The sequence below is a fragment of the Euprymna scolopes genome, chromosome 6, assembly GCF_053919585.1.
Source record: "Euprymna scolopes isolate OS-2025 chromosome 6, ASM5391958v1, whole genome shotgun sequence".
Lineage (NCBI taxonomy): Eukaryota > Metazoa > Mollusca > Cephalopoda > Sepiida > Sepiolidae > Euprymna > Euprymna scolopes.
This window is the reverse complement of record NC_136487.1, coordinates 131,234,661-131,256,246: the sequence shown is the minus strand read 5'-3', so window position 1 is coordinate 131,256,246 and position 21,586 is coordinate 131,234,661. Positions and strand designations below refer to the sequence as shown.

At 35.0% G+C, this 21,586-nt stretch overlaps 1 protein-coding gene across 2 annotated transcripts in view; it reads right to left on the bottom strand.

The window, feature by feature from the left end:
• Positions 1-1,146: 1,146 nt before the first annotated feature.
• LOC145277959 (guanylate cyclase soluble subunit beta-1-like) overlaps positions 1,147-21,586 on the bottom strand; it is a 241,814-nt gene continuing 221,374 nt past the window's right edge. For both annotated transcript variants that reach the window (XM_080130083.1, XM_080130084.1), the window contains one exon: positions 1,147-1,394. In XM_080130083.1, coding sequence (XP_079986209.1) covers positions 1,241-1,394 — 154 coding nt within the window. In that variant the 3' untranslated portion in view covers positions 1,147-1,240. The remainder of the gene's footprint in view (positions 1,395-21,586) is intronic.

The following is a 21,586-nucleotide window of genomic DNA, read 5'->3' as shown; positions in this document are numbered from 1 at the left end:
TGCGATGTTAGTTTGTATAAAATATAAAACTTTCATCAAAATCGGACTGACTTCTTTAATCGGAATTTACTGATTATCGATGTCCGATTCTTATAAAACGCATTTCGATACAAAGCCTTAATAAATTAAAATGCCAAGTTTAAGCACATTGTACAACTGAGCAACGCCCGGCACCCAGCTAGTAATTAATAAATCCGTACACTGCAAAATTCTTCTTTTCAGTGAAAAGAAATATGTTAGCAAATGTGTGAATATAGCTATTATAATTATATATATAAATTTGCTAACATATTACTCGGTGGTCATAAAAGGCAAAAAAAAAAAATAGTAAAATGTTTATAAAAGTGATTATATCTGTAAAATTGTATACATGAATATATGTTTATATATATATATATATCGCCAACCTGATAGGTCCTGAACTGTCATCTAGGCGTCAGGCTCCGTCCCATCGACGAGATGTTGCATTCCTCTGCATGTTCTACAAATACTTTAATGGTGAATGCTCTGACGAACTGCAAACACGTGTACCTCCTCGACGTAACTACCCCCGACAAACCCGACAAGCTACTAAGTCTCATCCCTTTGCAGTAGAGATCCCTAGGTGCAAGAAAGCCTTTTACTCCAATAGTTTCTTCCCCAGAACTGCGGGTCTTTGGAACTGCCTTCCGGGATTCTGCTTTCCCAACTGTACTGATATGCAGATGGTCAAGTGTAATGTGAACATCTTTCTACTCATCTCCCTTCATAAAGACCCTGCTAATTAAGTCCCTGATAGTAGCCCCCTGCTTCAAAGTGGCACTGTGCCTTATTTAGGGTGAAAATTGAATTAAATAATATATATATATATATATATATATATATATATATATATATATATATATATATATGGGGAGGGAGGGGTGTTCGTGTGAACGCGTCTTTGTGTGTTTATGCCTGGCCGTACGTGACTTTACTGTTTTAAAATACTTCCGTATGAACGAATGATCGGTGAAATATAATTATCAATATTTTAATTGTCACGAATTCTTTTTTCTCTTGTGCCTTTTAACTTTACGGTACGTCGCAAATGCGGAACCGATTCCTGTATTTGATTTTTTTTTTCCTTTTTATGTGTACTTCCGTTAGATTAGTAAACGAAATAAGTTAACAGATAATATATCTTTATTACTTGAACATCAAACTATAAAATATGTCAGATACTAGTACACACAATAAACTATGACAGCATAATGTCTTTTTAAAGCGTAACGATGATATTCGTCTCGAACATTCCAACAACCTTGCGGTTCAGGAACCAGCATTCCATTGGTTCTTTTTTGCCTTTCATTGTAACGTTTCCTCTATAATCCAAATTGAAACTGTCGTCATCGGACTTGGTTCTTTGCAGGCATCTGCAAAACAAAACGAAAAGAAATAAATATGGTTTAACTGTTAACATGTGACATAAAGATTTCCTAATACCAAATCAGTTTTTCTCTTCAACAGAAAATACATAAACAGGTCGCCCCACAAGTAAGGTTTCCAATTTTATCACTAAAAATTCAAATGTTCCAGATCTACGAGGATGAGAGTGGTAATAGGGGAACGAGCGACATTTATGCTTGTAATTGATTTTTCTACATAGTCACCACTAGTTCCTTTCTCAGTCTCTTTTGATTTCGTCGTAAAATCCAAGGTAACTTTTGTTACTCCCATCCCTGCCGCTACTCTGAAACCAATCTACTAACTGCGATGACATTTAATACATCGGCCCTGTAAACATTCAACAGAGAATGTTGATTGATTCAATTTTTTCCCCGTAGAGGAATTCAACAGCACATCGCTTCTTCTAATAATGCTAATAAAACGGTAGCTTTCTTAGAGCTGATCACCTACAATACCTGCAAGCGAAAGATGAACTTTTCAGCTCTTGTACTCCACCCATTGTTTATTTCATCTAAATTATTATTTTAATTTTTAATGTACTCAAAGTAAAAATGTAATCCAATTACCTCTCATTTATATAAGGGATAGCATTTAAAATCTCTGCGAAAGTGACACACATGAGGAAAAACCGCCTGGTTGACTCACGAAGACTGGATAATTAATTTATTTTTTAATTAAATTATCCGGGTCAACGCCGATCAAGGATATAGTGATTTTGTACCTACCTGTATTGTATACGTCTTTACTTTGAGCAGAATATAAAATCACGGGTGCACACAGACAACTGTTCCTTTTATATTAAACTAGCAGAGCTACTGGCGTCGTACGGGGCAATGCAAAACTAAATAAATATTAAATAGTGTAAAGTTACTTAGCTTCCCTGGTAGGAAAATACCTGCTTTTTATGTGAGGATTAATAAAATAGATAAATGATGAAGGCGCTACTGAAAGCACTAAATACAATTGAAGATATCACTAGAGCACAAATAAAAGTAATTTTTTTCCAAAGCTTTCCTTAGAGAATCATGACAATAGTTAAGATAAGGAATATTAAATCCGTAGTTTTCTTTCAATTAAAAAACAAGGCCGATAGCCATTAGTCGCGTGCTCTCGTGTAATGAATGAATGCGTGAATGTAGGATTGACATGCAATTCTAAAAGATAAATCACAATGACCGAAAAATGGGCTGAAATGACTTAAATAAAAAGTAAATGACTTAGAATTACTTTAATTAATTAAGGATGGATTGAATGCTTAAGTAATAACTGGAATCCTTCAAAAACAAGTTGAATGATCTGGAGAATGACTTGAATGGCTTTGAGACTAACTGGTTGTAAAATGGGTTATCATTTTACATTAAATTAATACATAAAAGTGATCCCCCACTTTATATCACAATAAGTACAGCAGGTAGTAAGATCAGATACTACACTTTGATATTGGCAAAAAGGCCAGGAAAAGCGTATTTATTTGCTCCCCTACCGAGCAAATTAGGCAAAATGCCGATTTTTAATGTGAGAAGTGAAGGGGAAATGAGGGCCAGCTCCTCGGGGAGTAGGGGAGTAGGATAGTGACAATTGGCATGAAGGCTTGCCCTTATATTGATCAAGGTCTTATATGTGGGGTTGCCCCCACATATGGTCTTTGCTTGCAGTATCTGGCAGAACAGATATTACACTTTGATCTTAACCAAAAAATCCATGCACAAAAATGTTACGGACAGACCGACAGACTGGCCGACAGTCAGACTGACCGACGGAGTGACTTATAGAGTCGCTTGCACGTGACTAAAAATGCTGACTTATTCCTTAAGCTTTATTAATCTAATTTATAAAATTCGCCGTCTGTATGTCTGTCTGTCTCCATATTTTCAAACTTTATCTCCTCCGAAACGAAAATTTGCTGAGAGGCCCTAGGGGTCTCAAATGATTGGGTTTTATGGGATGTTTTTTATGAGTGTTTAGACGGTTAAAATAGTTTTAAAGCGATCGAAAATTGATCAAAAAAACCTTATATATTTTGTATATTCATCTTAGATTAGTTTAAATCAGTCCATATGCGTGTTACGTTTGTACAATGTTCACATCACCAGCTTTGAATGCTACAGTTTGGCGTCTGGTTTTAATTCTAGCTGATAGCAACCAAATAATTTTTTGCACCCCCGACAAACAGAGGGAGGACCTGTAAATTCCCCCTTGTCCGTTCGTCCGTTCGTCTATCCGCACTTTTCTCAATAATGTTTTGAAATTTAGCACAAAAAATTACACATGATATGAATAAAAAAAGTAGCAGAACGGTTTTTCCGGAAAAACTCCGGTTGCCTTCCTACGGGTGCGTTTCTGGTTAAAATGGATAAAATTTACACTTTTGTGCTTATTAAAAAAATACTGGTGCCTTGGATTTTTATAAAACTTTCTAAAAAGTTGTAATTAACTGATTTCTATATAATATGTTTGTCTATACTTCGCTATAACTCTTAGGGGTGGCCCAGGGCCTTTTTAGGGCTGATAAAAACACTCCACTTTTGGGAATATTTTACTATATTTATCCAAAATTTTCTGTGTATATCTATTTAGCAGTTTTGCATGGTGCTGAACTCAAATTTAAATATGTTAAAGCCTTGGGGACTTTTGGATTTAAGTGGGAAGCAAATGATGGGCTCAGTCATTTCTTTTTTGCATGGTGTAGAACTCAAATTTACATATGTTAAGGCATAAAACTGCACCGTTTGTTCATTTTCACCATTTTTTACTCACGGGGGGGGGCATTCATGCTTCACTTAATGGTGATCATTATTTTCAATGTAATTTTGCCAGCGATGAACGATGGCTGTGCATGTGCCTCTAACCGTGCTTTGTTATACGAGGGTGTCGATAAATAAAGCCTTCTAATTTTTAAATTCAATATATAGATTAGCTATGAAGAAGGGAGTCGTACCGTTAAAACGAGCGACATTATGTGCTCCAGGATTTATTTTTCTCCATAGTCACTATTATTCTAAATGCGCTTTTCAATAGAATTAAATGACGCATCTCTGTGTCTGACACCGTTCATGAGAGGAGTTTATTGCTTGGAGTTTCACACCGTCAATATCTGCAACAGAGAGATGACATTTTCAGGTTATAAATAAAGATCCTCAGTCATCAAACAATGCAATATGCAATCCGCTCTGATCCTTTGAGGTTGAATTAAAAATTGAAGGCGTTAAGTTTGAAACGACCCTCTTGAATGCAAATAGTATATAGTTGAATTTTCGAACCTAAGATGGCATATAGTAAGCTTGCTTCAGAACTTTTTTTAATTCTATAAATAAATAAGATTTATAGAAATATTTATTAATAGATGTTTATGCCACTGGTAATTCTTTCTCAACATCGGGATATAGCGATTGAATGTTTGAATGACTTTCACCTTCTATTTGCATTTACCTGAGACTTAAATAAACTACATAAAATCTACACCGCAAATTACTCCACAAGGCAGATTAATAAATTATTATAATAAATTAATAATAATAAAAACATAAAGAAATACAAATACACACGCAGAACTTTATATAATTAAAAACTAGAAATAATTCCCCGTGCTTCACTTGCTGTTATATTTTACTTACAACCTATTTTCACTAAAAGACGTTGATGCTATTCTATTCTATCTTTATTTCCATAGTAAATGCATTACTGTGTTTCAGCCCCTGCCTTTTTATAGTACTCATAGCAAGAACTTGTTTTCATAGAACCACTGTCACAAAGTCATATTTCCTCCGTGCACTTTAAATAAAAATGTTCTTATCATGAACTTTTTCAAAACCTCCTAATCTTAAACACACATATAATTATAATACTGCGGCCGTGCAGAATACTGCGTGGTCATTTGTAAACCTTGAGTTAACAAGTACTTGTTGAAACGTTTTTTTAAATGTCAAATGATGTCTATTCCATCCATCTTTTTCAACAATTTCATGATTTTGTTTTTCTTCCTGCTGACAATCTCATTAAAATTATCTTTCAGTAGCTTCTAGACTATTTAAGATGCTACTTATGAGTATAAAAATGGCCAAGGCGTCCGTGTGCTCTCGTATTTGTCTTTCTTTTGACATAATGTTCATAATCAACAGGAAGGTAGGAAACCATTAAATTGCAAGCAAGTAAAATTCTGTCTTTATAAACTATTCAATACATTCTTGAGAATATGTTGGAGTGCTTAGTCGTAAAAGTGAGACATGTATTCAGTGTGATTGATGAATTTAAGGTTAAATATGTTATAACGTAAACATTTGTTTTCTCATCTAACATTCATATGTAGTAATCTTGTCGAAACCAAGAAACTGTCGTTGATCACATGAGTGGATGTATCGATGCAGTTCAGTTCTAGATGCGAAGCAGCGACGTTGTGATTAGATTTAACTACAAGTAACACCACATATTTATTATATTTATCAGGTAAATATGTGTGTATATATATATATATATATATATATATATATAGTCATCCACATACAGTACTGTTTCGCTGTTTCACAGCTCATCAGTGCGGATATATATATATATATATATATATATATATATATATATATATGCACGTAGGTCGATCCGAGAGCAATGCTTCATATATATATATATATATATATATATATATATATATATATATATATATATATATATATATATATACTATTATTGCCCGGGTGTTGCCCGGGTGTTGCCCGGGTGTTTGGAAGTCTGTGCTGAACAAAAATAAAAAGTGGTAGTAGGAAGGCAGGCTCGAACTCGTACCGCGAAGGAGTAAAATACGGGGGAAAACTAACGTATTTCCTGGTACGACCACCGCCAAACCGGAAGTGACGGAGGTTTAAATAAAGTCTAGAGATCGAAACGAGGGGATGACTTTCGAAAATATCGGTTAAAAAAGCGATCCCTTCCCTGTAGAAAAGTGTCCAGGTGAGGGTGAAGAAATTAATACTTTTAGTCAATTTTACGATATTTGTCGTCTGAAGGGAGGAGCTTCAAAACGATAGTGATGTTATGATAACCCGTCACATCTGTCGAAAGTTTAAGGCATACATGCAAACATACATACATACATACATTTATATATTTGTAGCTCAAATTTTCGACCCAAACCGATTAAAAAAACTTGCCCTATCTCTGAATACCCTTTATGTAAAATTTCAAATGTTTAGACCAGAAATTGTATGAGTAATTTGGTAGTAACCACAGAGATCAATTTTTTAAAAATTTGACACCTATTATAACTGCTAAACATTTATTGTTTTGGGCTTAAATCATACCATTGAGTTAGATCCATGTCCAAGGAAACTATATCTAAAATTTCAATTGTTTATACCCAAAATTGGCGGAGGAGTTTGGTGGAGTTCTCAAAAGCCAAATCGATGAACTTTTGTCTCTTAACAGCCAAATGTCAGGCTAACAACGGATTACAAAGATTTTCCCAAATCTCCATAACCTGTATATCAAATTTCGAGTCTGTAGACTAGAAATTGACAGAGATATAGTGTCGGGAATTGTACACAGACAGACACACACAGACAGTCACTTTTATAGATATACTAGCATTTCAGCCCGGCGTTGCCCGGGTCTTTGGAGGTGCATGCTGAGCAAAAAAAATATAACAAAAAAACAAAACAAAAACGGTCACTTTTTAAAATTTGACCCCTATTATGACCTCTTAAAATTTAGTGTTTTGGGCTCTGATCAAGTTATTAAGTTAGATCCATGTCAACGAAACCTATATCGAAAATTTCAAGTGTTTAGACTCCAAATTGTGGGAGGAGTTTGGTAGAGTTCTCAAAGTTCAAATCGTAAAATATTGACCCCTTAAAAGCGAATTTTTTGGCAGAAAACCCATCACATAGAGTTTCCCAAATTTCAGTACCCTGAATATCAAATTTCGACTCTGTAGACTTAAAATTGACAGAGTTAATGCGTAGGGAGATGTACGCAGACAGACAAACAGACACACAGACACACACAGACACGTTCACTTTTATAGATATATAGACTAGCATGGGTGCCCGGCGTTGCCCGGGTGTTTGGATGTGTATGCTGAGAAAAAATGTCAATTTTTTAAACTTTGACCCATATTATGACTCGTTAAAATTCATTGTTTTGGACTCGAATTGAGTTATTATGTTAGATCCATGTCCAAGGAACGTATATCTATAATTTCAAGTGTTTAGACCCAAAATTGTCGGAGGAGTTTGGTAGAGTTCTCAAAAGTCAAATCGTTGAATTTTGATTCCTTAACAGCCAAATTTCTGGCCGAAAATGGACCATGTTGATTTTCCCAAATCCCAGTACCCTGTATATCAAATTTACAGTCTGTAGACTGAAAATTAACATAGTTATTGCGAAGGAAAATGTACATAGACACATAAAAAGACACACAGACACACAGACACGTTCACTTTTATATATATTCTAGCGAGGGGCACCCGGCGTTGCCCGGATGTTTGTAGGGGTGTGTGGTGTAAAATAAAAAAGAAGCAAGGGGGTAGGATCGAAGCCGAACCCCTGAGGCAAAGTTTGAAAATAAAATCGGCCAGCCAGAAGTGAAAGATGCTTGAAAGTCGTCGAACGTTACGACGACGACGACGATGACGATGTAAGCATTATTATAAGCGAAGTAAGAAAAGAAAACAACGTTTAAAATAAGCGGTGGGGGTAAAACACAAAAAAAATAACGTAAGGCAAACGAACGATTCGAACAGAAAAATAAACGACCGTTACGTGAAAAAAGGCTTAAATAATACAGGGTTCAATATTTAAATTTAAAAAAATCGGGGGGAAAAAACATCTCACACCACGATTCGAACCCAAAACGTTTAGATAGTGAACTAAGGCCTTAACTACCAGAGCTAAAGCGACGTCTTTAAAGTTTGTTTGGTTTATCAACTATTTAAAGTAAATCAGGTCACGACGTCATGACGTCATCTAACGCATGCGTTGTTTACCCTCCTCCCTGTCGATTTCGGGATGAAAAAGTTAACGTCTCTCTCTCTGTTTGCGTCTCTCTCACACACTCTCTCTCTCTCTTTCTCTCTCTCTCTCTCTCTCTGTTTGCGTCTCTCTCTCACTCACTTCGTCTTCCTTACTCTAAAGACTGGAAGATGGCGTCTGGTCGTTTTTATTTTTAAAAACTTCGTTCGTTAATATTTTTTGTAAGCGTATTTTTTTTTTTACTTCACATGTTTCGCTTGTTATTTTTCGTTTAACTATCGTATATACCTATTTGGAATGTAGTAATAACTTTGGTAACGTTGCCATGGCGTAGAAGTTCATAGTTTAGCTTTAATTATTTTTTTTTTACCGATAACAACATTTTTAAATTGTAAATTCAGACCGCCATTAGAGGTTGTGACGTCAAGATCACGTGACATGACTCAGCGGGTTTTAAATACAAGTTGACCCAAAATAAACGGCCGCGTGTATACTTTATGTAGAAGAGTTGGCGGCAATATTTTGGGGGGCAGTTATAAATTGATTTAAAATATGTAATGTTTAACATTAAAATGTCACTTTTTTTTGGCCCCACCCCTGCAGAAAATCGATCAGTTGACGCACTTTTGATGGTCAGTTTGGGCCAATTTTTCGATATTTGTCGTCCGGAAGGTGGGGCCTTGATAGGAGACCAAGTTTGTGAATTTTTGTTGTGTATGTCGAAAGTTTCTAGCAGACACACAAACATACATACGTACACGCAAGCATACACACATTTTCGCTTTTATATATATATATATATATATATATATATATATATATGTGTGTGTGTGTGTGTGTGTATATATATATATAAATATACATATATATACACGCATATACTTTACTTTCGTATAAGCCATACCACCTGAGTAGGTATTCAGTTACTGGTAACTAGCTTACCGAAACATGCTCATGCATGTACAGCAACATATTACTGTTTTCTGTTTACTTGTATACAGATTAAAGGGGGCAGGATTGGTCAAGATTTTTGAAGCAGCGTGGTTTTTTTGACATGTCATTAAAATTGCTGAATGAATTGTCGGGAAAGCAAGGAGCGGGAAGAGGCTTCCAAAGGTCTGAAAGAAGATGCTACTAGTAAAATGTATTTTTTGACATTTAAAATATTCTAAAAAATTATTTCAAAGCAAGTCGACTAAATCAGGAGGGATTTTTTTTTACATAGGCATCACCACATTATCAAGGCCAAGAGACCACTCAAGGATGAGGGTTAAAGAGTGTACAGTAGAAATTGGACAATATAGTAATCATTAGTAATGAAAATTTGGTAAATTTGATAACTTATATGGAACGGCTCATCAAGAACTTATTTACGTTAGACTTGAAGACAACCATATTGTAGTCAGCCGGAAAGCAGGAAAACGGAAGACAATTCCACAGGCGAACAGTTCTAAGAAAGAAACTTTGTTCATGGAATCTACGTTTAGGTTTAGGCACAGATAAAGAGTGGGGGGAATTATTGATAGTGTTTACAGCTTCACGAGTGTTTCTTGTGAAAGTTTGGCGAGGGGGGACCATAGATTGAAGCTCAGTCGAACACTTTCCATGAAAATAACGATACATGAGAGACAAACTCGCAACATCTCTTCTGTGAGATAGAGGTTGCAAGGAGGAGAAAAGGACATCTCCTACAAGGCTACGAATCTATTTTGAACTCTATCAAGGCAGGACAAGTCCTTTCTAGCAGCTGCTGGCCAGATGTGGCAACAGTATTCCATCCTTGGACGTACCTGCCTCTTATATAGATAGAGAATAGCATCAGCAGTAGGATATCTACCGGATCGATAAAAGGTCCCACCATTTTTCCAGCGGCCTTGGCAACAGATTTGATGTATGTGTTCCATTTAAGATCAGGAATAATGGTCAAGCCAAGAAGCTTGTCAAAACTAGAGGCCTCTTGAAGACGAGAGCCATTCATTTCAATTGATGTCAGATGTGGATCAGAATGTTGATGATGTAAAGAGAGAAGCTTGGTTTAGATGCATTAAAAGTAACCAGCCACTCCTTACCCCATTGTACTACATGCTCAAGATCAGAGGAGAGAGAACCGGAGAGAAATTGGTCGTTTACTGTGTTAGATGTGCTACCATAAATGGCAGTGTCGTCAGCATAAATGTCTACAAATGATGTAAGGATGTGATTTGGAAGATCATTAATGTAGATCAGGAAAAGAGTTGGCCCCAGGATGGACACCTGAGGGACACCGGCATTAATACCGTGAGCTTCTGATTTTTGCCCCTCAACTACTACTCTTGTGAACCTATCAGAAAGAAATGATTTAATAATTGAGAACACATTTCCAGCAATACCATAGCTAGAGATCTTATGAAGTAAAACTTTATGCCATACCCTATCAAAGGCATTGGATATGTCAAGAGCAATTGCCCTAGAAAGGTTGCCTCCATCCAGAGATTTGCTAATCCTATGAGATATAACTGTAAGCACATCTGTTGTAGATCTAGCAGAACCGAAACCATATTGAGTGTCACTAAGAAGGTTATTTTTGTTGAGATGGTTGATTACTTCTGTATTTAACACAGATTCCAGCAACTTACTCATGACGCACAGGAGACTTATTGACCTGTACTGAGAGGGGGATGAGCGATCACCTGAATTCTTAAATACAGGGCATACTGATGACATTTTCCAGGGAGATAGGAAACTATTCTCCTTAAGACAAGGGATAGATTTGTTTAGTGGAAATGAGTGCAGTACAATTATGTAGTGGAATTTGTATTTATTTTCCGATTCCGGGGCTGCTTATCTAGCCTTACAGACTGCTATTTTTGTTAATCTATATTTTAGTTTTTTGTTTTTTTTTCAATATGTGTCATTTACTACTACTGTGCACGATCTGAATTATTTTTATATTTTCCGCAGGTTAAATCCTGTTACTTATTGTGACCACAATTTCTTTTGATTACTCAATAAACGCTTACAAATATATCACGCAAGTCGGTTTTAAAGTAAATCCCACTGTCTATGTAAACACGTGTTTGTTATTTATTTAACCTATTGTACTTTCTGGCGAGTATTTCATTTAATTGTCTATCGCAGACTCATTATCGATACTGCACAGCCATTAATTTTTTACGGGGGGGTGTAAAATTTGTACATTAGTTCCATCGCCACTATGTTTTTTTTTTTTATAGTGACGTCTTCATACGTTTTCGACTATGCTGATTCAGAACATCTCATTTAAATTTGGCAAAGACAAATAGTTTTCGGGATTTAAATACCTGCATTATGCACTGTGTTTCACTGGTTGCCATGTTACTACGCACGCGCGATAAACAAATCAATCTCTCCGACCGACACTGCCATCCCCCATTTTATTTTAATAATTTGGGGTGGGTATACTGAGAACGAATATCGAGGCTACATTTGAGGGAAATATTTGTACAACCTCCCTCAATCAATACACACACACACACACACACACATATATATATATATACATATATATATTTATGTATATATATATATATATATTATATATATATATGTTGTTTATTCCGAAATCCGTTCTGAATATTGTGAGGTTGGTATGTCTATTCCGAAAGTCGTTCTTACTATGAGGAGGTTGTTGGCTGGCCACCAACAACAACCGTACTTTATTTTTACGATGCTTCCACCGGGCAACGCCGGTTAACTGGTTCTGCTGATATATATATATATATATATATATATATATATATATATATATATATATATATATATATATATATACATACATACATATATATATATATATATATATATATATATATATATATATATATGCGTGTAATATTGGTTAAGCACTTTTAAAGAAGAAACAACGGTTTTCACTCATGTTCAACGTTATACATTTTTCCAAATAAACACCGTCTGCATTTTGAAAGTTAGATTTCAATACGATCTGAACTAATTAATGGAAACTTGATTCATAAATTTCTTATTGCAAGTGACTAATGCAGTTCGTTACGATGTAAAGATGACTAAGCAGGAATTAACACACACATCACCTAATAGGAATATCTACAATTCCTAAGTTACTTTCTTATTCAAAGTTTACGTACATTTAATAATTTCAGCATTTCTTTATAAACATAGACAAACGTATTATACACATGGGTTGTTAATCTAATTATTCTCTATCTTATTTACGTCTCGCTTCGTACTTACAAAATAAAAGACAGAAGCATAGTATTCTTAGAGAATTAAAAGCAACATAAATTTTCCCTTACAAAAGATAACATATAGTTTTGAAAAGAATTTGACGTAATGAATTTCGGGCAACGTTTCACAGAGATCATATATATCTATATATACGAGCGAACTGTTAATAAAACATGTTAAAAAACACTTTGAAATTAGTTAAAACATATTTAATCTGAAAAGGAAACACTAGATAAGTGGATACAGCCCGCTTTGGAGATGCTGTCCTAGTGTTCGGAAGTTTTCATACATTGATAAATATTATGGCTGCCATAGGGACGTTGTTGGATTGGAAACAATTTACGATGAAAATGCTGTGCAACACGTCTAGACTAGAAAGGTAGTTCCTGAGCATCTGCTAATTGATCAGTGTCTTACACAACAAGTTACAGACAAAGTGCACTGCGATCATCTGGGTTTTTTTTTCAGGCAAGAACTTGGACAGTTGTATACTGGGACATTTACGGGGACAGTGACATGAGTTCGGACATCACTTTTAACTGCGTTAATGTAATTATCCACTTTTTTGTCTATCAAAAGAAATGTATTATCCGCTCACTTTACTATCAGTAAATTATGGTAGAATAACCAACAGATGGTAGGAATTGCAAAAGAGTTTATCGAGACCGACTGCACAAAATCCTAGTTGATGCACCTTCTTCCTTAGCTGAATGTTTGCCAATTTTTACGGCCGATAGACATTGAACTGTGTGAAGTTCGACTACTTTTACCTTCAATCCATATCTATTCTGGAACATGATATGCATATGTTCCGTAGATTTATGAATGGTATGCATATTGTAAGCTGTACTGTTTATTACTGGTCAGGCCTGAGTTGCGACTTAGACATCAGGCAACCGCTTATTCGCTCCTTAAAAACTGCAAGAGGACTAAGGAAGCTGGAATGTTCAGACATCAAAGCGCCATATAGACTCTGTCTGTGACAGTGTCTTCTTCCCACAGTGATGCAATGCAGGTTTTAACTCGCCAGGTCTTTTCCAATAGTAAACAACACAAGAAGACATGAACGTTAAGGATTGCAAGAGATCGTTAAACATGAAAAAAGTGCAGATAAACTCAAGACGTTTTCATCGTTCTCTGATAGAAAGGGTCTTTTCGCAATATTATCACTGGTGTCAAGGCAAATAAAGATGTGAATATCCGTGACGTGTTTCTACCATTGGTAAATAAGTACTGGCAACAACTGGGGGTCAAACACAAATTTCCATTTCGTAAAAAGTATATAAAAGTCAAGACATCGGAATCTAGAGTAGTAGTTGACGTCCTCTAGGAAAAAAGCAATAGAAACCGCTATTTTGCTCCAAAAGATCCAACTAAACACAACTAATAACTGCTATAAAAGAACAGAGTTCATATGACGCAATACTCATTGATGTACCAGAACTGGAACATAGCATTCTAAACGAAAGTTATCTTCTCCGGCGAATGAAGTTTCCAATCGTGTACGACTAAGCATCTGTCATGATAATACACTATGGCAAAGCTATAGTAGTATTTGATGGTTACGTTTGAGGGCCAATCACTAAGATCATTAACCACTAGAACCCTGAAAATTCGAACAAGTAACAAAGTGAACATTGCTGCAGTAATAACATTTTTCGGAAAAAGAAGGGTTTCTTTCGAATGTTGTAGCAAACATCGATCTCATTTTACAAGGCAGTGAAAGAAGAGGATGCCTCGTAATACAATCAAACGAGGAATGCTGTGATGGAGATTGTAAGGGAATCAGTGTTAATGTTATCCAACAAAATTACTAGTGTTATTGGCGAAGATGCATATATATTGGTATTGTTACTTCATCATGTGTCAACCAGCGATGACAACACACTTAACTTTAACTCAAATAAAGAGAGTCCTGCAACCGTATACTTCATTAAGTCTATGAATAAGTTGCTTGGATATGGTATCTGAAGCAGTCTTCTGTTCCTGCATGTACTCACAAGATGCGATACCATTTCCGCGGCGGTTTGAATCGGAAAAAAACCCTGCTCTATATAAGATTTTGAAAGAAAACTCTGTGTTAAAGGGCTTGGGTAAGATGTAATCATCACCAAAAAAAAACATAACTGACATTGAAGACGCTGGATGTAAAGTGATGGTGGCATGTTCGGTGCCAAATTTTGAGACAATCTCTTTATAGTGAGATATTTTAGTCTCTGCCAAAAAGTTGATTCTGGCAAAAGCTTATTACCTTTGAACAACTGCCAGCGAACTCCTCTTCAACGAAGTAGCATGCTCCTCGGAATTACCTTCAGGTGATGCTTTGAATGGACAGGAGTAAGGCCATGGACACTCCTGGATGGGAATGGAAATTGCAGAACAACAGTCTAGTTTCAGTGATGATGTATACTTCACCTGCGCTAGGGACATTTTTAAAAATCATTCACCGTAACTGTTCTGGTGGTTGTACCTATTTACAATGCCTCCCCACGGGACAGAGTTAGACACCAGGGTCGTTTTTTAACGTGGAGAAAAGGTACAGAAATAAAAATTTTCTCAGTCGTGAAGGATTTATCCCCACTGAAAGAGAACGAGTAATGGAAGTGCCGCATCTGAAGAACAGATACTACACTTTGATCTTGGCCAGGTAATTATTTGCTCCCCCACCGAGCAAATAAGGCGCAAGGCCGATTTTTAATGTGAGGAGTGAAGGGGAAATGGGGGCCAACTTCCCGGGTAGTAGGGGAGCTGGATAGTGGCAATTGGTATGAAAGGTTGCCCCTACATTGAACAAGGTCTTATCTGTGGGGTCGCCCCCACATAGGGTCTTTGCTTGCAGTATCTACCGGAAAGATACTACACTTTGATCTTGGCCCGAAGGCCAAGTTCTGGTGGTTGTGGCATTCATCGGTGCATTTGTATAAGACACGGGCTTATCTCCTCACAGATGAAACATGACATAAAGGGAATTGTGACACTAAGACAATAATCTTTAGAAATTGACTGCTTATTTATAGTGCGATTTCTGTAATCGTTTTCTAACGTCATAGTAAGAATTTTTGTGACAGAATGACTTTGGGAAACGTTTAGAACGATTTTCCCGAAATATAATAGCAATAAAAAATGATAAAACTCTATTTTAGAAGTTGTTTAGGGTCAAACTGTATTTTGACTTGTTTAAATCTGTTTTGATTCTTTCAAACTTCAGATTGGCGGTCTTCACTTTTGCAAGGAACTGTATGATATAATCGCCATGTGTCCGTAATTAAAAATACCATTATTCAAAAGAAAGATCAAATAAAAAAACAGAAATAATGCACAAAAACATATATTTTATTTAATCATATATATATATATATATATATATATATATATATATATAACTACTTCATTTATTCACATAAATTTAATATACGAAAGTATAGATTTATGCGTAAACTTTAAGTATTTACTTCAAAAGTGCTCAATACGTAGGTAGAGCTAGTTAGTAATTTATAAAATATATATGGCGATTAAGCTACACTGAATATTCTGCGTTTCATCCAACTATAGGATTCGCTTAATCGCCATATATATTTTATAAATTACTATATATATATATATATATATATATATATATATATATATATATATATATATATATATATATATTGTGTGTGTGTGTGTCTGTGTGATAAACAGGGTTGTGAAAAGAGAATATTCTTTTCATTGTTTTGACTGTTGAGTATATATATTTTAAAATCTTATATGTTTTTTTTATATAGACTGATATGGTTCTCGGTTGATTAACTGTGCCTTACTGTGTCGAATATATACTCAAGAGTCAAAAGAATAATAAGAATATGCTGTTGTCACGGCCTTAATGATAACTAGAAATTGTTAAAGTTGGAAGCAACCACGCCATTTTGTTGCAAGACAAAAACGTATTTTCCTTGCTCTTACTCATTAGTAATATAATTCTGACAATATATAGATAGATAGAGAGAGAAGGGGAGATAGATAGATAGATAGATAGGTAGATAGGTATATAGATAGATAGATAGATAGATAAATAGATAGATAAGTATATAGCTAGCTAGATAGCTAGCTTGCTAGATAGATAGATAAATGCAATAGATGTTTCTATTGATCCGTGCCTTTAAGTATGCTGGTGTATGTATTCGGTTGCCTTTTATATTTATGCTTCGCTGTCTCATCGGAACTGATGAAATTACTAAGCCTTAAGGCTGGCTATTTTCAATATGTATAACATTGTGTAAATCGCTCTACCATTTAAGTTAATGCCCAACATAATAATCAGATTTAATACATCGTTGCCTTCAGATTCTATCTCGTTTGGAACAGGTCACATTCACCTTAAGGCAAATAGGATGTAGATTTTACTTAAGTATGTATAAATGCTGAACCTGTTGCTGAAATTCATATCAGCAATTACATTTAAACACACGCTTAGATTCAATGTGAAAATTAGGATGAACAGCTATGACGTCATCGAAAATGTTCATATGCGAGTTGCTTTCAATACTTTTCCAGACGTTTGTGTCTAGCAATTTAAAATTGGTATAAACTCGTAAAAATTTAGTATGTTACGGCAATATAACTTATACAATGACTGACCAATGTTTATGATTTCAAGTTTAAATAAACAGCTACAACAGTAATTGAAATGCGCCCTAATAAAGTCGGATTGTTATAGATTGTGAGGGCACTTTATACGAACGACATGCAATAACATTCTGTTTTAAACTTGAGAAATGCTGTGGACACGTACGGAATGCTTTAGACTGTTTTGGACCATCTTGCATGAATGGAGCATCAGTTTCTGAGTGGAATAAGAGAGTCAAAGAAGGCATTGAGTCTTTGAGTGATGGTGAGAGGCGTGAGAGGTGTAAGGATGTCAGAACACTAGAGTTGATTGGTCAAATGTAGAATTTCATGGATTAGAACCGTTGTGTGTTTATAGAGAAAAAAATTGCAAAACTTATTAAAAAAAAATTAACCTGACCCACCGACCAAAACAAAAGGATCAAACTAATAATATATTATACTAGATATAAAACTAATAATATATTATACTAGATATAAAACTAATAATATATTATACTAGATATAAAACCTCAGCTTTTATAACTAAAAACAATAACAATACTAACACCAAACTAATGTAGTTTATGAATCTGTTTGCCCCTTTGAAGATTGTTTCCGGACCCACTCTAAAAACTCATACAACCCACATAGGCCACACAACAAAAACCGTCTCCGACTACTAACCTACCATTTAGCTGACAATAGTTCCATAAAACAACACCTAATACCACACGTTAAAACGCTACAGTCGTCCGAGATTATAAATATTCTTACAATAAAAAACTAAAATTCGATAACTTAACAGCTGCACACGACGACTAAAATTACTAGAAGCCATAGTTTTTGGATAAATATATCCAAAAACTAGCGTCCTTGTTACACTGGGTCTGACTTAACACCGGGGCAAATATACTAACAAAATTTAATAACTAACAAGAAACTAAATAAATAAACAATCATATAGAAAACATTGAAATTAAAATAATTTAAATAAAAATAATTCTCCACCAACCCTCCTGCACCCAAATTAGTAGGCAAATTGAAAAAACTATATATAAATAAGCCAAAACTCAAACGAGAAGAAAAAGAAAACAAATATCGCTCCTGATGATAATCGGATGCACCGATAGAAAACACTTGAGAAAATAAGTTTACATTTTGATATTATTTGCGAGAAATTAAGACGTAGAAGATTTGTGCGAAGTTTGTCCAAGAGTGTTCAGAGAAAATAAGGAGAAAAGTTGATCAAGTTGGGCTTCAATACAGTTCCTCAACCTCCCTACATATCAACCTTACTCCGTGTGAATTTGGGTTGTTCCCTGAGCCCAAAGAGAACCGTAATCTGAACAAAATTTATATTCGTTATAGTGTGTTATTTCGGGTTTGATACAACTATTTTGTAACCGGTTCTAATAGTATTGTAGTATTCTTTCTATATCACTCTCGTTACTTCTGAATTGACTGTATAACTGCTTCATGCGTTCACAATAGCAATAATATTATGCTTTAATTTGAAAATGGTGTCAATAACCTGTATTGAATTTGGCACCCAATACCAATCAAACAAACTATTATCTCCGAACGAATTGCGCAGAGAATTGTTGTTTATGTTGAATTCTGAAAGCGTACTTGAACGGGTATATTGTTTTTTCAATTTATTTAGCTCGTATCAATTACAAAACTTATTCTTAACATTATTAGTAGTAGATGTAATAATAGTAATAGTAGCAATAGTAGTGAGTTATGATGAGCGTGATGGCTTTAGTGGGCGAGCGAAGTCTCAGGGATTACATATGGAAGTGAGCAATAGACAGCACGATACCAGGATAGGGATGCTTATCTAGCCAAAATTCATGCCGGAAAAGTGAGAGAAGAGACGGAAAACCTAAAAAGAAATCCAAATAAAGAGCTTTTATGTCTTTATAAATAACTATTATTTGAGAGACAGGTCTGAAAAATGAGAAAATCTGTTATCATCAGAATAGCTTCGCAGAAACTTCTATTTTTACAAACTATCTGAAGAGGACGCTTTTAAAAACACAAGACTGTCCAGAACGGGTGAAAATTATTTTAAAAGAAAGTAGGGTGTTTTAGCTTCGTAAATACATAGTGAGAAAGAGTCAACAAGCGTCTTCCCTAAGTTTATGCGTGGTACTACCGAACCTGTTGAACCTGTGCCTTCGCATTTTCTGTTATTCAGTATTTGTATTTTGAAACGATTTATTGAAATAAATTGTTTAAAAAAAACATTTAAAAGTATACAATGTAAAATATAACAAAATTAGTATTGTACTTATTGTTTGTTTTATTTGAAATTCAGTAAAAATGTGTTCATAACGTTATAAAAATATTTATTTATTTGAAATTTTATAATAAATGCATCTCAATAATGTCCTTTTTATATTTTCTTTCAATGAATGGCTTTAAAATATCAATACTGAATAACAGAAAAGCGAAATAACTTTATTCAGCCTTTTCAGCGGTTCCGGTAGTACCGTGCAGACAATTAAAGTAGACGCTATCTGACTATTATTAGTAAATATCTAATTAGGTACAAATATTTATTATTTTGACTAGGAGCAAAGTAAACTATCTGTTCTTATAATACGCATATGAGAGCAATCCTTCAAGAGTAAAGCAATTCTAGTTTATTTTACGATCTTCTTATTTTGGAGGAACAAGATTTAATTAACATCAAATTCGCAGGGTAGTTAAATGAGAAAAATGAATGTAAATCATGATTTTAGAGTTGAAAAAAAAAAAAAGGCGGCGGCAGCTTTAATGCGTGCCCGAGTATCGGTTTATGCTTTTTGTCTGCTTTTTTCTTTGTAAATGTGTATGTCTACTGATGAGTTACCGAAAGTACTCACAGAAAAGGGCGGAAGGAACACGACGTCGTTCGCTCTGTTTATTTCTCCTTCTCGACCTGAAACTGTGTTTTTTTTTTTACATAGGCATCACCACATTATCAAGGCCAAGATGCCACTCATGGATAAGGGTTAAAGAGTGTACAGTAGAAATTGGACAATATAGTAATCATTAGTAATGAAAATTTGGTAAATTTGATAACTCATATGGAACGGCTCATCAAGAACTTATTTACGTTAGACTTGAAGATAAACATATTGTAGTCAGCCGGAAAGCAGGAAAACGGAAGACATTCCACAGGCGTGCAGTTCTAAGAAAGAAGTTTGTTCATGGAATCTACGTTTAGGTTTAGGCACAGAAAAAGAATGGGGGGAATTATTGATAGTGTTTACAGCTAGACTAGTGTTTCTTGCGAAAGTTTGGCGAGGGGGGACCATAGATTGAAGCTCAGTCGAACACTTTCCATGAAAATAACGATACATGAGAGACAAACTCGCAACATCTCTTCTGTGAGATAGAGGTTGCAAAGAAGAGAAAAGGACATCTCCTACGAGGCTACGAAGCCTATTTTGAACTCTATCAAGGCAGGACATCATCATCCGAGAACGGATTTATGCGAATAATCAGGGATCCTATTTGTATGTTCTCGCTGACAAATTCGCCACAGAACATTTTCACGAGGAGCAGGTCAAATTCAAATCTGTGAAAGTGGCGTGCTCAACGAAAACCGTGGTTGCTGATGTTTACCTCAATGCTATTCATTGAGGCTCGAAGGAAAACTGCTGTGTGGTTCTTCCAGAAGATTTCACAATTTGCTTCCCTTTTTGTTGCCGTTTCAATCTTAGCATTGCTAAATAATAATGGCCTAATTTTTATATTTGAGATGTTGCCGGTAAACGTGTCATCAACTTGTGCTATACAATGATAAATAGCATGCGTGTCTTTAAGAAAGGCTAGTTTTGAATTCTCCCAAATTGGTGCAAAAATAATGTCGTTTTTTATCAGATATATATATGTAAAAATATGACATTATTTTTGCACCAACCTAATAAATATGATGGTTAAATGAGACGTTAACTTATTAGTGCCTTATGTGTGCATTTATACTCTTGCGAATTGAAGCAGCCACTAATAGGTACAATCGATTTGTCCATGAAATTGTTCATATCGAATTCACTATTTTCTCAAGTAGTACTTTTTCACAACACGTAAGGCTACTAAATCTTCGTAGATTATACATTTGATAAAATTAGATTTGTCAGTGAGATTTATGTGTCGACCAATAATGGGCGTTATTGTAATTTCGGCTGATTTTCCTTTATTTAGTTTATATAAAATATATTAATCTCATTGTAATTTAGTTGACGTTAACACTACGGTTTGTTTGTTATTCTTTTGTAAATAAAGTTTATCGATTAAGAACTCAATCCTGTTTCGAGAGACACTAGATACCGTTTGTAAGATGTCTTACCTGATCGTCGGCAATAAATAAATAGTCCTGTAATATTACTTGAGTACAGTT